We start from the raw sequence: 16,141 nt of genomic DNA, 5'->3' as shown, positions 1-16,141 counted from the left end.
CGCGGCTCTGTTCCTTGGGCGCCACGACCTTCATGAACCTAGGAGCCTGGGCAATTCCCTGAACTGCCATTGTGTCGCAGCACCTACTGGGCTGCACTGCGGCCCGTGTCTAGAAAAAAGAGAGGTTGGGCTATCTGACTTGAGGAGGGTCACGGCGCCTGTGAGGGGCGTCACGACTCAAAATGGGGATTTTGGCCAAGTTAGGTTTTGGGTGGCGGGAACTCCAACCTAAAGGCTCGAGAAGGATTCTACTACTCGGTTTAGCAGAATTCAAGGTCCCGGAGACTAGGTTTCGGTCCGAAAGTCTTTATTTACTCGATATTGATGGATATCATTTATTATGATGTGACTAGGGTACTGCTAGGGCTCGGGACAGGATCGTGCTCGAGGGTCGTGGTTAACTAACTTGTGCTTGAACCAGAGGTAAGAAAACTACACCCAATACGTGATGTATGTGATTAGGGCTTGGCCTGGTTGTTGATTAGGGCTTGGGCTCTTGTGAATGAGCATGATTATGATTGTGCCTGTGATTGCTTGATTAAGCATGTTTGAATACTCTCTATGTGGATAATTTTTAGATATTGTATGCGTGTTTGCATTATCTAATTGAAAAGCATTGACTTATAAGTCAAGGGCGGCAATAGCGCACTGAGCACTGGTCGAAAGCATTGACTTATATGTCAAGGGCGGGAATAGCGTGTTGAGCGCTGGACGATGTGGTTAGGCTTAATCAGGAGCGTATTATACGCTTGACCGACCCTATGGTCATTGGAAAACTAAAGCGTTAGGTACGCTGGGCCAGCTCTATGGCTGGTTATACAAAGGATAGGGCAGTGGGCCCCGGGGTGACTCTATAGTCCCATATCCTAGGGCAACGGGCCCGGGTATGACTCATTATTCATTTATTTAGGGCAGCGGTCCTGGGGTGACTCTATGGTCACGCATCTAGGGCAACAGGCCCCAGTGTGACACTGTAGTCACTTATCTGAATATAATGCATGCATAACTAGGGTTATTACTGCTAGGCAAGCTTATTATTATTATGTGATATGTTATTTACTACTTATGAGTATGTTTAAGTTTTCTTGCTGAGCCTTGGCTCATGGGTACTATGTGGTGCAAGTAAGGGGAAAGGGAAGTTGGACCATCCATGAGTTGGAGAGCTTCGGTGGCGATGTGTACATATGCAGCTGCTCGACCACCACGGCTGGGGTTTCTCGGAGGAACTAAGGTCAAACCCTATTTTGCCGCTTAGGTTGGCTGGGTTTACCTCTTGAGCTGTAATTAACCTTTTAAACATTATTTTGGGATCCCATGTATGAATGCAAACATTTTAATGAAATGGCTATTCCATTTTACCAAAAATTTTAACTTTAAACCGTTAATCATGTTTAATTACACGTTTATGGCCAAGAGACTCGTTTAGAGAGTCTATCACTATTTAAAACACACAGTGTAACGGTCTTGGCTATCTAGGGCGTTACAGCGACTCTCGAGGTCTCTTAGTGCATTTTTACGGTTGCTTAGTGCAATTTCAAGGTCTCTTATAAATTAGTTTTAAATGCTTCAATGCGACCCTTGGGGTCTTTTAGTGCAATTTTAGGGTCTCTTAGTGCAATTTCAATGTCTCTTATAAATTAGGTATAAATGCTTCAATGCGACCCTCAGGGTCTCTTAGTGCAATTTTAGGGTCACTTAGTGCCATTTCAGGGTCTCTTATAAATTAGGTATAAATGCTTCAATGCGACCCTTAGGGTCTCTTAGTGCATTTTTAGGGTCGCTTAGTGCAATTTCATGGTCTCTTATAATTGACTGTTCAAATTACATCTAGCGAAATACATAAAAACAAATATAATTTTAAACATAAGTCATTCAACATAGTAAGAAATACATAGCTTCAAAAGCTCGCACATCACACATACCAAAAGCGGAAGTTCATAAGAAAAAAAACATATCTAACTAGGGATCTGCACTACCTACATATAATTGAACTGCATATGTCTGTCTAATAGTATCTATGTTGTTGTCGTTCAGCAACGTTCTAGCTGACTCGTTCCAATTACCGGCAATGTGCATTTCTATTGTCTTCAGCATGAATACCACAATCTCCCCTATGAAAGACAAGGTTAACTATATTAGTATTATCTTTAAAAGTTGACTCATACATGTAAATTTAAATGAAACTTTCGTTCTATTATTTTGAGGAACAATATCTGTGGGGGCAACTTCTATCTTCATGAAGTACATACACTAAGCACGAAATTCATCAAAATGACCACTTTCACGAAGTAATAACGAAAAATATTATGCAAGTCATTGCATTGATCTTTCCATTGCCTTTATGGAGATCCAATATTCTAGATTAGAGTCATAAATCCATATTGTCCACATTCTGATGTCTACTACCAATGTCATCCAATGTTTGTTTTTATTGTTCCATGACACATAGAAGTAATTCACTTTGGATCAAGCTCTCCCTCTAATGGGTCTGGTTGCATAAACAAATGACATTAGTTGTGGAGACTTTTTGTCTACTGTGGTGCTAGTGTCTCGAGACTTGCAATATAACTCACGCACATATTTCATGAACACATCAGTCAAAATGCATCTATCTTGTGGAAAGATATCTTGAAATTTTTCCATTCGTTTTCTAAATATATAGGTTATTTCATCTACATGCTGCCAAAAAGTATCAGTTATTCAATATTAGTTAAGCTGAAAAAGAAAATTAGTTTTAACTAATTATTATGAAATAATTGAATGATAAAGCTTATCTCGCTATCAATATATTGTTGCTTTGCCAACAATATCTCAAAAAAATTGTTTTCTCGAAATAATAGGCCGCAACGAAAGACGGGTCTACCACTTGTATCCCCATTGCACCACCTATAAAAAGCTTGCACATCCTCTTCAATAGGCAACCTAAAGGGGTCGAAAGTAGGAGGTTCTAACTTTGAGTATCGAAGTTTCTTTGGCCATGATATGAAAGGTGATAACAAGTTTCGAGCATGTTTTCTTAATCTCAATGGTCGACCTTCTCGAAATACTTGTTCTACATCATCACTAGGTTCTTCGCTACTAACTCATTCATAAATAATTCATGGTGGTGTCTCGTAGATATGTGTGAATGTGGGAATTCTTCCCTTGTGAATTCCATTCTGCAGAACCTCTACGCTACGAGGCGCCTTAAAGACTATGAGACACATGCTAGTGGGACGAAGAGGCAAGGGCGTCACATGGCATCGGAGGAGTTAGGCTAAGAGAGCCACCCTCGCTAAGCAAGGGTCCTCGGCTGGCCTCCCGCGCGCGCATCACCTTTGCTGTGCGCGGGTCCTCGGCTGGCCTCCCACGCGCACGCCGCGTCTACCCAAGACATCGCGCCTGGCCTCCATGTGACCGCAACAGGCCAACCTCACTATGCGAGGCAGCCTCGCTATGCTAGGGTGAAGCCTTGTTGCATCTCCCGTGTCCCGTGCCCCGCCTCCATGCGACCGCAACAGGCCAGCCTCGCTATGCAAGGGTGCAGCCCCGCTGCGTCTCCCGTGTCCCTCGCCTCCATGCGATCGCAACAGGCCAGCCTCACCATGCGAGGGTGCAGCCCCACTGCGTCTCCCGTGTCCCTCGCCTCGCCTCCATGCAATCGCAACAGGCCAGCCTCGCTGCATCTCCCATGTCCCGAGCCTCGCCTCCATGTGACCACAGTAGGCCAGCCTCACTATGCGAGGGTGCAGCCTCGCTACATCTCTCGTGTGCACCTTGTCTCGCCACCAACACCCTGTGCCTCGCTGAAGAGGCCCTAGTTCCCTTCTAGAAGTAGGTGCCACCAGCGAGGCACCCCCGCACCTTGGCTACTCATGACATTTAAATTTTGGAGCCTCCTCAATATGCGTACAAGGAACACTTGAAAACACCAAACGGGTATGTCAAATAATCCTTAGGTGCCAAACATGAATTGATGAGGACGACTGGGTATAAGGTACATGTACTGATATGGGATGTACGATCATGAAAAGGACAAAGGCGTGGCCTTGTCATCCGCGTCTAACGAGTAATGGTGGTACGAGCATGTACGGAGGGTGGAGGCACTACCTGAGCACCCCCGACCATATACCAGAGTCGACAGTACGATGTCCTGCACCACTACTTTGGCATTGTCAGGGTAGACATCACTATGTCCTGAGCCACTATCCTGGAAATGTACCTGCATACGTCCTTGTCCCCTGGGACCTACTTGTATCAGGGGCCAATAGAGCCCACCTATAAATAGGTCTCAACCCCTGAGGTTTGGGGGTGGGAAAACTGATTGTATAGGGAGACATTTAAGAAATATATGATCTTTGCTCCATTGTAGTTCTGTATTCTCTCTCTTCCAAGTTCATTTCATCTTATTCTTAGCTATCTTTCACAATATAATTTGAGTTTTCTAACTTAACATCGTTGACGAGTTCTCACCGCCAACAGTATGTGCAGGTAAATGAGACGGTGTGGTGATTGCGTCTCTGGAAGGTTGTGCAGCCATATCAGTTACATGTGGATCACTATCTATATTCTTCTCTCCTTGAGGTGTGGTGAATCCATCTACAAAGTATGCATGTGCATTAGAAGGTTTATCCTACAACCATGGAGTAACAAAGCATTTAACTTATAATTAAGAAATAAAGGACAATCAAAAGCTAAAGTACCTGAGAAGTTACTTGTGGGTCTTCATCTATATTTTTCTCTCTTTGTTGGTCATCCTTTGTAGTATTCTCTCCTATAGGTGGGGTCACTCCACACCCAAAATATGTGCATGCACAGGTCGAAGGATGTCAATCAAAACATTCAGCTTTTCCATTAATGTTACATTTCACTTTATTCAGAAACTCACACTCGGCGTTGGCTTCCATGATTGCATCATGCCTTTCTTTATTCAAACGTTCTTTCTCCTCATATCTCAATATGTGCAATTTTTCTTAGTCAGCCATGAAACATTTTAGTGATTCAAATAATTCACAATAAAAATGGTTAGTAGGGGCAGATTGTCAGGATGACACAAGTTGAGCAAGAGTACACTGAGGAGGTGGCATAGAAGAATCTACAAAGATCTAGGTTGAAGGACCCTCTGAGGATGGTAGATGAGGAGATGGAGGTTGGCAATCTGGCGTAGAATATATACTCTAGATGGATCTGGGCCTCTTCTCCCGCAATCCATTTATATTTTGATGGTTAACATTTATATTCCAACCAATCCATCGTGGAATATGATTTCCTGGAATTCTTTATCTAATCATTTCTCCCAACTTTGGCATTGCTTCATAGATCCATATCTATCATAATCAAAACAAAAATTATAAGCATGAAAAAACACATGATAAGCCATACTTACAAAAAATTATATACAAAATTTTAGATTTTTTTACTTGAAATATCAAAGGACAACATATGAAGTTCCACTTGATAACATCTTTATTAGGATCCGTCTGAAATTTTACATGAGTGATTTGATCTAAAATCTTCTCATATACCAGCCTCCCCCAAGGATATTTGTCAAATATCTCCAAATTGTCTACTTGTTGTAGCCAAGATGAATCTATTGTAGTACCAGTACTTGAATTCAACAGAAATGCACTTAGTAGGTATATAAAGCACAACTTCACTCTGTCTTTTGTCCTCTCCCCTTTTGGTATACTATCTAGCACATTTGCTACATCCTCTATCTTTATAGACTTATCCTTGAAGTACTTATTCTTTAAATTATTTTTTGATGAAACCACATTTAGTTCTTCATGTGTTAATTCGCCACATGTATATAATCCAGACTATATTGCAAACTCTTGGATAGAGAATCCTCCAAGTTTGCCATTTATCAAAAACCACAACTCTTGCTTTTTTGACAATTTATCCTCCTCACAATTATTTGGTGCGATAAGGTCCCACAAAACTGCCATTTACTATGGAGGTCCAACAAATGACCCAACTAACCATATTTTCTAAAAACAATCTTGTCAGTTTTTGTTAACCACAAATTTATTTTTTCAAATAATTGCATCGAAGACCTAATGGTAACTTTAGATTTTCTTTGAACATTTTTATTCGTAATAACACTCTGGACACAAAGAAGCTCTGTTGTCAAAACAGTTCTAGAAATTTGAAATAATTTGGCAAACAAACAAAAATAATGTAAATAATAAGTGCAAACATTTATTACAAAATTGAAATAAGCGACCCTAAGCTGGGTTGGATAGGGTCAAGTCTCTTAGTGTATTTTTACATCAACAAGAAAATTGAACTAAGCGACCCTAAGAGACCTAGAGAGTCGCAAAGGTCGCTTAGTGTATTTTAACATATAAGAAGAAAATTGAACTAAATGACCCTAAGCGGCCCTCTGGGTTGCAAATGTCGTTTAGTGTATTTTAACATCAAGAACAAAATTGAACTAAGCGACCCAAATGGTCGCAAATGGTCTCTTAGTGTATTTTTACATCAACATAAAAATTGAACTAAGCGACCCTAAGAGACCAAGAGAGTCGCAAAGGTCGCTTAGTGTATTTTAACATATAAGAAGAAAATTGAACTAAATGACCCTAAGCGGCCCTCTGGGTTGCAAAGGTCGCTTAGTGTATTTTAACATCAAGAACAAAATTGAACTAAGCGACCCAAATGGTCGCAAAGCGTCTCTTAGTGTATTTACATCAACATAAAAATTGAACTAAGCGATCCTAAGAGACCGAGAGGGTCGCAAAGGTTGCTTAGTGTATTTTAACATCTAAGAAGAAAATTGAACTAAGCGACCCAGAGAGTTGCAAAAGGTCGCTTAGTGTATTTTAACTTAAAGCATTGAGAAATACTAAAAGATCATTAATTACACTAGGCGACTCTATGGGTTACATATGGCCTCTTAGTTTAATTTTCAAGTCCGTATTTATATTATTTTTAGAACAGTGATGAAATCTAACAATGAAAATAAACTTAAAATTATAGAATTTTCATTTTTTTTTTCAATTTGTACATCAATTTAGTCAAAATCAAAATTATTCTAATCCATTAAACTCATAATCTTAATCATTCTAATTCATTAAACTCATAATCATAATCTTACTTGTTCATTTGATGAAGGCAAAATGTAGTTGATTCCTCCATTGTTGTTACCATTATATTTTCTTCAAAATAAAGAGAGTAAGGAAATGAATAAAAGTGATATTATTATGAAAATAAGTAAAAGAAAATAAATACCAAGAAATATATTGTCGTCGTTGAGGGTGACCGGAGCTTGTCGCCGGCCAACTTTTCAAGGCAGAAAAAGGTTGATGCTCTAGTCTCTTCAATGGAGGAAGACGATGGGCTCTTGGCGTTTAAGGTTTTGTTATACGTATTAAGGTAATATTATTTAGAGAATCCTTTAATGAATGTCACATCATCAGATTTTAAAAAAAGCAATAACAATAAAAAAATAAAAAAGGCAGCTAATTTCACTATCTAAGAAAGACATTTCGGCAAATTAAGAAAAAAATTTAAGGCCATTAATCTGGTGGAAACGAACATAGAGATCAGACCAAATATCAGCAACAGAGTTAATGAATATGATGCTCGTTGATATTTCTTTGGATATGGAATTCGATATCCAAGAAATTACAATATTGTTGTTTCTCACCCAAGAATTGAAAAGAAGCTCATCTATAGGGTCAGGGTGTGGGATAGAACCATCAAGAAAGCCTAATTTATTCTTGATATAAAGGGCTAGAGACATCGAACGACTTCAAGAGGTGAAATTGTCACATGTCAATGGTTGAGACACCAAAACATTGTTAGGGTTATCGGAGTGGTGGAGATAATAAGGGCTGGAAGTATCATCAATGGATGACCGAGAAGACTGTGAGGAAGGTTGCTAGGACAGAGATGAATGGTCAGAGTGAAGTGGTGGATCTGTGCTCTCGTTGGAAGTAGCAGTAGCCATGAAAGAACTACCAAAAGCTTGAAAGAAGCAGGGGACGAAGAAAAACCAGGCGGCGGTAAGTAGAACGGAATAATGGAGAAGAGCGACAGAGAGAAAAGGAAGTGGCGGAAGGCAGAGGAGGATGGCTCAATCTAATACCATATTACGATTAAAGAAAACTAAAAGATTTCATTTAATCTCAATTACCTAAAATTGAGTACAAAAGAAATATAAATAAGGGAAATAAGAAAAGGAGAAAGCCACTAAGAACAAGATTAGTGGCAAAACTAAATCCCCCAAACTAACTGATGTATCATCTAAAAATAACAGAGTTTTATAAACTTAATACTTGACATTGCACAAACTAAAATATAGTCAGACTTATCTAAATGTTAGATTCTAGGCAATAAGTAATCAGCAAAATAGTAAATTCAAGAAAATTGTCTCATTTCTTCTTCTCTCCAGCTCCTCTAGCTCTCATCTTGCGGAGAACATTGGACTTCTCCTCACGCTTCTTCTTTGCTATCTTGTGGGTTCCTAGCTTTCTTATAGCCACTTTCAAAGCACGCTTGTCCTTTCCGCTCAGTGATTCTCTTCTCGTAAGGAGCAAAACCAGCATCCTCACAAATCAAGTTTTGCACAAAATGAACCCTCTTACTGGTTTTTCCTTTACGATTAGAGGGTCATGGAGTTAATTCTTTCTTGCTCACTTTCTTGGCCACAACATGGCCTCTGTTCAATACCACAAAGAGACCCGTGTTTGGCAGTTATGGAGCCATTACCAGAGCAAACTAGGAGGAGCGGCTGCAGTACACCACAAAAATAAATAAATAAAAACATATTAGAAACTTCAAAAATTAACAAATTAATAGATCCCAAACGAGAGCAATTTACATGGTTCAACTAATTTGGCCAAATAATCTAAAAGAAAATCCCAACCAAAATTATTTGCGCTTGAAAAATACTCAACTGGATTGTTTCGTGGTATATGTTGATGCCAGAGTGGAAGAAGAAACACTAGCTGCCAAATTTGTTGAAAAAAAAGATGTCGCTGGACCCAAATACGAACTTCATCCACGTCGCCAGAGAAGACAATCAAGATGAGCGGAGAAGAGAATGGTTGAAGATGAGAAAAAAAATCAATAAAAAGAATGTTCTTCCCTATGTATACTCGGAATGCCATCAGACCTGGAAACACACAAAGGACTAGTATTTTCAATGGCATTGTTCTGAGAGAAATTATGTAAAAATATGAATTATGAAGTCGTTTTGTAAATAACGAATTTTATTAAGTGTTAGATGACAGGGCACGCCACATTAGATGGTGTAAAAAGTTAGTGTAATCCATTGGTGCCATTGTTTCGTCATGATAGAATCATCCAAGGTTTTCAGGCTAAGTTGAAGAGCAGAGCATACTAATTAATAGGATTACTAATAAAAACGACAATCTGTATTAATACAATTTACAACTCAAACTAGCAAAATAATTTTAGCAAAAGAACCAATACACCTCTATTAGTACAAAATCACCTATTTTAATATCCACAAATGGAATACTACATGAGTTACTCGGTCAGCATGCAGTGAGATTAGACACTAGCATTAGTACTTCCAAGAGTCGGTTTACAATTTGTGCTCCCTTTTAATTTCTTAGCTCTAGAAGACTGCACAGGGATACAAGACAGATGCAGAGCCAGCTACCACAAGCAGAGTTAAAGATGTCAAAGAAGTTTGCTAAAAACTCAGACCTCACAAAATCATTATCAGCAGAATTCCAAGCACACTACCAATAGGTTTAGTCAGCCTCCCTTGGATATCGGAGCAAACTGCTTATCTTTTAATCTCCAAACTGCTTGAGGAAAATCTTCTTGCCATCAGACTGAAAACTACCCTTGCATTTGTGAACCTGCCAAGCCAAACGAGAAGAAAAGTAAGACAGTAAGGCATTCCGTATGTAAGATCTTCAGAATACAAATTAAAAGGGAGAAGCCATAGGGTTTAATTTAAGGTTTATAGTAAGACAAAAGAGGACAGACAAGTGACGATAAACCCAAGCAAATGAAGCTGCTGCGTCCAAAAATCACACTGAAATTTTCTCCCTATGAGTCGGGCATTCCACAGCATATAATTCAAATAAAAAATTTCAATACAATTAAATGATAGAAAAAATAGTATATTATATTATCTTATGATTCATAAAATTTGGCTTTCTTATTTCCTCTTCCATCTCTACAAAAACAAACTAGCTCTCGAAATACTTCTCAGCAAGAATCAAGCCATCATCTTATGAGTTATTGTCTTGGCATTATTTACCAATTCTGGCATTCAGTGGGATAGATGTTGAATTTTCATTAAGCACCCCCAAAAGGAAAAAAAGAATCAGGAACTCACTGGATGTAGAAAGTAGTATGGTGGTGTATAAAAATGGATGCACTTCAACTCGTGTACATTAAGTTTTACTTTGTTCCAACAGAAGAAAGTTTCTCCTGGCTAGGAGGTCCAATTGAGCTACCTGCTGTTGTTGTGGACAATGGTATTGAAGGGGTAGGAGCCCCTGTCCCCATGGGTCTTGACAACGGAGGCCTCTGAGGAACCATGCTCAATGGAGGTCTTGGAACTGAGTTAGTAACGTTCATGTGAACCCTATTGGTAGGCAAAGATGAAGGCGCCACCCGAGATGAGGAAGCAGGTAAGCCAAGTCTGGCTGCAATTATTTGCGCTCGTTCATGGTAAAGTCGCTGCCTTGATCTGTCTAATTGCTCCCTAACCCTCATTAGAACGTTTTCCATCTCATTAAAAAACCCTAACTTGGTTTCCAGTTTCAGCAACTGCAACAATAAAGACCCTTCAGTAGATAAAATTTCAATTCTTATTAGAGACAACAATTATGGGGAGGCAATTATCTATAGATTACCTGCTTCTCTATCAGTAACATGGAAAGTTGTCGGATTTGGTCTTCTTCCTGATCTGCTAGAAGTTTTGCCTTTACTGCTGCTGCAGAGATAGCAGAGACCGCTGCACGCTTTATTTTATCAATCTTGTTGTCTTCTTTAATATCCATACCATTCTTTTTGTCACCATCTTTAGTAAGATCCTCGACTGGAAAAAGGCGATGAAATAAAATCAGTATTCAGGAGCCTGCAATTGAATTCTTTATGGCCAAGACAAAGATATCTAATTAAATGTCTCCAAGTAAAATGATCGTAATCATAGTATATTACACATGATCAATAATACATCACTAAAAATTTGCTTTCTCGTATCCCGCAATCATCCTTGGCCCACACAAATAACCCAAACAAAATATAATACTATTTTTTTTATCAATACCTAGCTGATATTGTTATAATATTGCATTTTTTATGATCTGAAGAAAAGAGAACGATACTTGCACCTTTTCCATCTGTTACATTTGGTTCAGCTGGTTGTGAAGATTCATTCTTTTCTGAGTTCTCAGAATGAGGCACCATATCTATGTCTCTTGGTTCCTCAGAAGAAGGTTTTCCAACTGAATTGACAGCTATCGGATGCTGATCCTCATTCTTTTTTGAAGGCAAAGAATCAGAAGCTTCATCTACTTGAGCCTCTACAGAATTGGCAGGCTCCTTTAATACATTTGATGGAACTGTTTCTTGAAGCTCATTCTTTTCAGGGGTAGTTTCAGACATTTCTACATCCTTTGATGTCTTTGTGGGTTCAAGAGGCTCTTCTGAATTTGCTTCCGAATCCTTCACAAAACTTGGTGGGAGCTCAGCCTCAGATTTTAATTCATCTGTAGATGGCTGTTGATCCTTTACTATCTCAGAAGTGCTTGATTTGTTTGATGTACTTATGCTACCAGAAACTTCCTCACAAGTAACTATGATATCTTGTTCTTTTGCATTGTGGGATATCTCTGTGGTTTCAACATTTGGAACATCCAATGTTTGCTCTTCTTCAAGAGCAGTATCTTGATTTTTCTTGTCACAATGATCATTTGATAAATCCTCTTTCTGGCCTCTGTCTGCTTGGGCTTCTTCTTTCACAGTGTCCTCATTAGTTGCTTCAGCAACCACACTGCAAAAAACGTTGCTAACATAAGACACAGATCCACAAGAGAAATATGTGATCCATAGAAAATGAAATACCTAGGCAACCCAGCTGGTTCCTTAACGTCATTTGGTGGATCCTCCAAAAGAAAGCAGTGTCTTGAAGCCAGCTCAATGCCTGGGGAGTTTCCAGATAAGGATTTTAAAGAATTGTGTGATGAAGCAGTTGCAACATCCGGTCCAACCAAATGTGCCAGGAAAGCCGCCTGAAAAAAGAAGAGAAAAGCATCAGTAGATATACAAAATAGATGACCTATGAGAATAGCTATAATAAAGATGCTCGTATACAATAAAAACTGGAGATTAGATTCATAATGCAAACAAAAAAATAAGATGGTATATTATTTGACGATAACTTGACATTCCTCGAATTAAAAATATAAATAACAACCTTGAGGGTACTATTTTTAGTTTATAAAATCTGCATTTCCCTGCCACATAATAACTGTAATTACAGCTTCTTCTATGACTTACCCACTTACTAATAACCCAAAGCCACATGTAAGCATTCAACTTACCAATGCCATGGCAGGATTCCCCACTTCAGCAAATGAAAGTGGTCGTTCAGGTGTCAGAGGATAACCAACAGCTTCAAATGCTTCCTTGAGAGCCTTCATTGCACAGTTTTCTCCTGCATCCTCACCACCTTTAGTTTCATTGCCATCATCCAGTTTAAAAGTGTCCTGATCAACTTTTCCTTTGTCCGTATGTTCAGGTTTCAAAGTGTCAGGACTAGCTTTATCTTCAGTCGTTTCTTCTTTTGAAGTTTCCGTTGGGGAAGTTGTGGACTGATTTTCATTAGCAGCAGTCTCACTATCATTTGTTTCAGGAGCATCTTTGGGGGCTAATTTATCACTAGAAGCTGGATCCGCAGTTTCTTTGGAACAGGATACACTATCATCGCTACTATCAAAAAAACTATCCTCAATTGGCATTTGAACAAAGTGCAATATGCATTGAGCTTTTGTTTTCGTAGCAACATGTTCGGCAATCTCATTCCAATTTTCTTTATAAAGTTCTAATGCCTCAAGGAGGAGGAGGGTCTCCTGATCCGTCCACTTTCCCCCACTGAGTCCCTGAATCTCACCAGGCTCCATGAGAATAAAATCCGAAGATGACATACCAGAGTCAAACTTCCCATTGTTAAAGCAATCAGTACATAAATCAAAATCTGCCTGTGAAATATGATTATAATCAGTCAAAATAGAATAGCTCATTCTAAACTAAAGGAGCAGTTATAAATGCTCCCATAATTAAGAGACCATAGATTCATCACCACTTAAAGTAAATTAAGATAGATTCTTGGGTAATTTTATCAAGGATGTCACTAAATCAAAATGATAAAACTGAATCATAAGCAATATGAAGAAAAAAAGGGCAAAGCCTACTTACCCAATTCAGTCAGGCTCAAGTCCCTAAGCAAATTAATGCTTAGTTTTCTATTCAAAATAGTTGGTATACAAATCTGATTTCTTGGGCCCATATATACATTGATTACATTCTAGTTTATTGTACATCTTCAGATATAATTAAACATATAGAGCTTAAAAATGTAATATATGACAGAGCTTGAGACGGGATAATAGGGCTTGTGGACCCTTGTGAGAAATTGAATGATCCTCAAAAAGCATGTTTTATATTTCTAAAAAAAACCAATAAGGAAAATAAAAACCCTAATACCAAAAACAAACAAACAAACTTACGGAAACCCAAGAAAAAAAGTTAAAGTTACATATATGTTCAAGTAAAAGATGTCATCTTTCATTAATTTATCAGACAAAGCATTTCAGCAGAATCCTAGCGTGTTTACAAAACTGATCAATGAACATATACAACTAACATGCAAAAATGAATTCAACTCCAAGCCTTGGAACTGCACAATTCAGGAACGACCAAGATTTGGTTCATTAAAACTAAATTTACGAAACTGATCCGTGAACATATAAGAACAACTCTAAATTGCAAAAAATAATTTAACTCCATGCCCAAGAACTGTGCAATTCAGGTACTGTAGAAATTTAAGTTATTAAAACTAAATTTGGCAGTCCTAACTTAAACAAACACTGGTTTGAGAACATTGTATCTCCATGAAAAACAAAAATTTGATAAAACATTCTCTGATGAAAGCACAACTAACCTGCTTCTGGCAATGGTAGCGTTTACGTGAGCAATCAGCTGAACAAGAGTTGCAATGGTACTCAACAGCTGGACCCTCAGGCCTTATTAACTCGTCAGCAATTGAAGATTCAGGAAACAACCCAGACGACACAGCTGGAGCTGATATATTATTTTTGGGAACAACAGGCTTAGACGATTGCAGTGTTTCAAAGTGATACAATTTATCAGCCAATGAACCTTTTTCCGCTGCAACATTATCTTCAGCACCACCAGTGGCAGGACCAGTTGGTGGGAATGGGTGGAAATTAATTAAACCCCAATGGTCCAAAAACTCCATTACCTCTTGTCTAGCATCCAAGTCTCCAACTTCAAGTTCTGACAAGTCTTTCAACTCAATTTGTGTGTTTGGATTTGCATGGAATTTCTTCATAATCCAATTACGAATTTCCAAGTACACATCAGGAGTACGCGATTCAGACTTCCCATTAAAGAAAGATGGCAATGTGCGTTCCTCAATGGGGTGGACACTTTTCCATGAAAACCATCCTTGAGAAGAGAAAAAAAAGGCAAAAAAAAAAAATCACTTGCATTGCAAAAACTCATACAATTTTGCTCCCACTTCATCAAAATTCAATGTCTAGGACACAAACTCCCTTAGCTTCAAGTTAAGTTCAAATTAAAAGAGAAGTATGTAGAAACAAGCATTTATGCTTCAGAAACAAATTCATTTCCGACCAAATCAAATTCTTACAACCGTTCTAAATTGAGTTGAGTTTTCTCGACCTAATTGGATCAGTAGGCATAAAACCCATATAACTACTAACTTCAAATTCCATTTCTTTACCAAAAGAAGCAATAAATATGGAGGCACTAAAACTGACCGCAATGACTGGGAACCACATGAGCGCTGGTACTACGAGATCGAACGGCCTCGAACTTGGCCTCAAGCCCAGCCTCCAAAGCTTCCAATTCACTCTGTTTTCTCAATTCCTCTGCTACAGAAACTATTGTCTCTCCAGCCAAACCACCAGGATGCTTGGCGTGCCCAGCTGGCTTCGCCCCAGTAGCCGACGCCGCTACGACACCTGCCCCCGAAGCCGAGGAAAGATTGCTGGGTACCTGACGAGCCCTGGTTAATGGACCGTTGTGGATCGGAGGGTGGGCGAGAGAAGCTTTCTCACGAGTGATGCGCTTCGACGATGTGGATGAAGAGCCGGACGAGCTGAGGTTGGTGGCTTTTCTCTTGTGAGCTCCAGCCCGGCGCCGCGACGAGGTGGGCTCGGCAGGCGGAGAAAATTCACCGGCGGGCGGCATTAGGGTTCCGGGGTCCCGGCGTTTCTCCTCCATGAAAGAGTTTTCTATGGTGTCTGTGTGCCAGTCTCCGGAGTCTGAAGATACACACAGTTGTTTTGTGTTGTTTCCTAATTGTTATTTCCAGAACTCTATTATTGTTTCCACTCAACTTGAAAGGGCTTGGAAGAAGAAAAAGTCAATAGCCAGGCCAATGCTTCTCTCTAATATCCGTATAATATATATTTTTTCTTTCAATTTTCTTATAAATAAAAAAATAGATTGTATTTCATCATAACCAAAAATAATCTAACTACTTGTTATGATATTCCTCAATGCTATCTCATTAAGGAAATAAATATATTAATAAATAACTCAAAGTAACTAATGAACTTACTAGTTTAAAATGCAGAAATAATTTACTTCTAAAAGTATTAAATATATATTTGGAATATTTGTTGTATAAATACTTATATATTTTTTTAGTATAGTACTTTTATATTCACACTTTTTTTAATAAAAAAAATACTTATAGGTGATAAATCATAAAATAGTGTAGTCTTTACTTGTGTTAGTCTTTAACTTCCATTAAGTTGCATATATCACGTTCTACTTGGTGCACCTTATGTTTTTTTTTTAATTTAATATAAATTAACTTTTTTTTTAGTTCTATAATATAAATTATATAGCCGCGCTTCGTACAGTTTTTATTAATGATTAAAAAATATATATA

General features: G+C 38.6%; 1 protein-coding gene and 1 pseudogene across 2 annotated transcripts; both read right to left on the bottom strand.

Moving 5' to 3' along the window:
* Nucleotides 1-7,550: 7,550 nt before the first annotated feature.
* On the bottom strand, nt 7,551-8,691 carry LOC133798704 (large ribosomal subunit protein eL36x-like; annotated as a pseudogene).
* Nucleotides 8,692-9,325: 634 nt separating this feature from the next.
* Nucleotides 9,326-15,605, bottom strand: LOC133798699 (SWI/SNF complex subunit SWI3D). Of its 2 annotated transcripts, none has more exons than XR_009875982.1 (8): nt 15,000-15,605; nt 14,138-14,664; nt 12,519-13,175; nt 12,040-12,206; nt 11,307-11,968; nt 10,827-11,011; nt 10,304-10,740; nt 9,326-9,818 (listed from the first exon to the last, which is right to left on the bottom strand). XR_009875982.1 is itself a non-coding variant. In XM_062237139.1 (8 exons), exons 1-8 carry the CDS (start codon nt 15,463-15,465, stop codon nt 9,799-9,801), a joined length of 3,000 nt encoding a protein of 999 aa, XP_062093123.1. In that variant the 5' UTR covers nt 15,466-15,605; the 3' UTR covers nt 9,326-9,798. The 2 variants fall into 2 exon arrangements, 1 of the variants encoding a protein (XP_062093123.1); XM_062237139.1 differs by having other exon boundaries at nt 10,425-10,740.
* Nucleotides 15,606-16,141: the final 536 nt, after the last annotated feature.

The sequence above is a fragment of the Humulus lupulus genome, chromosome 1 (genome assembly GCF_963169125.1).
Source record: "Humulus lupulus chromosome 1, drHumLupu1.1, whole genome shotgun sequence".
In the NCBI taxonomy this organism is placed as follows: Eukaryota; Viridiplantae; Streptophyta; class Magnoliopsida; order Rosales; family Cannabaceae; genus Humulus; species Humulus lupulus.
The sequence above is the reverse complement of the archived record's forward strand: the minus strand, read 5'-3'. Positions and strand labels throughout refer to the sequence as shown.

Coding starts and splice junctions, on each gene's coding strand:
- LOC133798699 (XM_062237139.1), bottom strand. CDS start 15,465: ATGGAGGAGAAACGCCGGGACCCCGGAACCCTAATGCCGCCCGCCGGT. Junction 14,665..14,999: donor TGTGGTTCCCAGTCATTGCG/GTCAGTTTTAGT, acceptor TCTCTTCTCAAG/GATGGTTTTCATGGAAAAGT. Junction 12,207..12,518: donor GGAATCCTGCCATGGCATTG/GTAAGTTGAATG, acceptor TTCTTTTTTCAG/GCGGCTTTCCTGGCACATTT.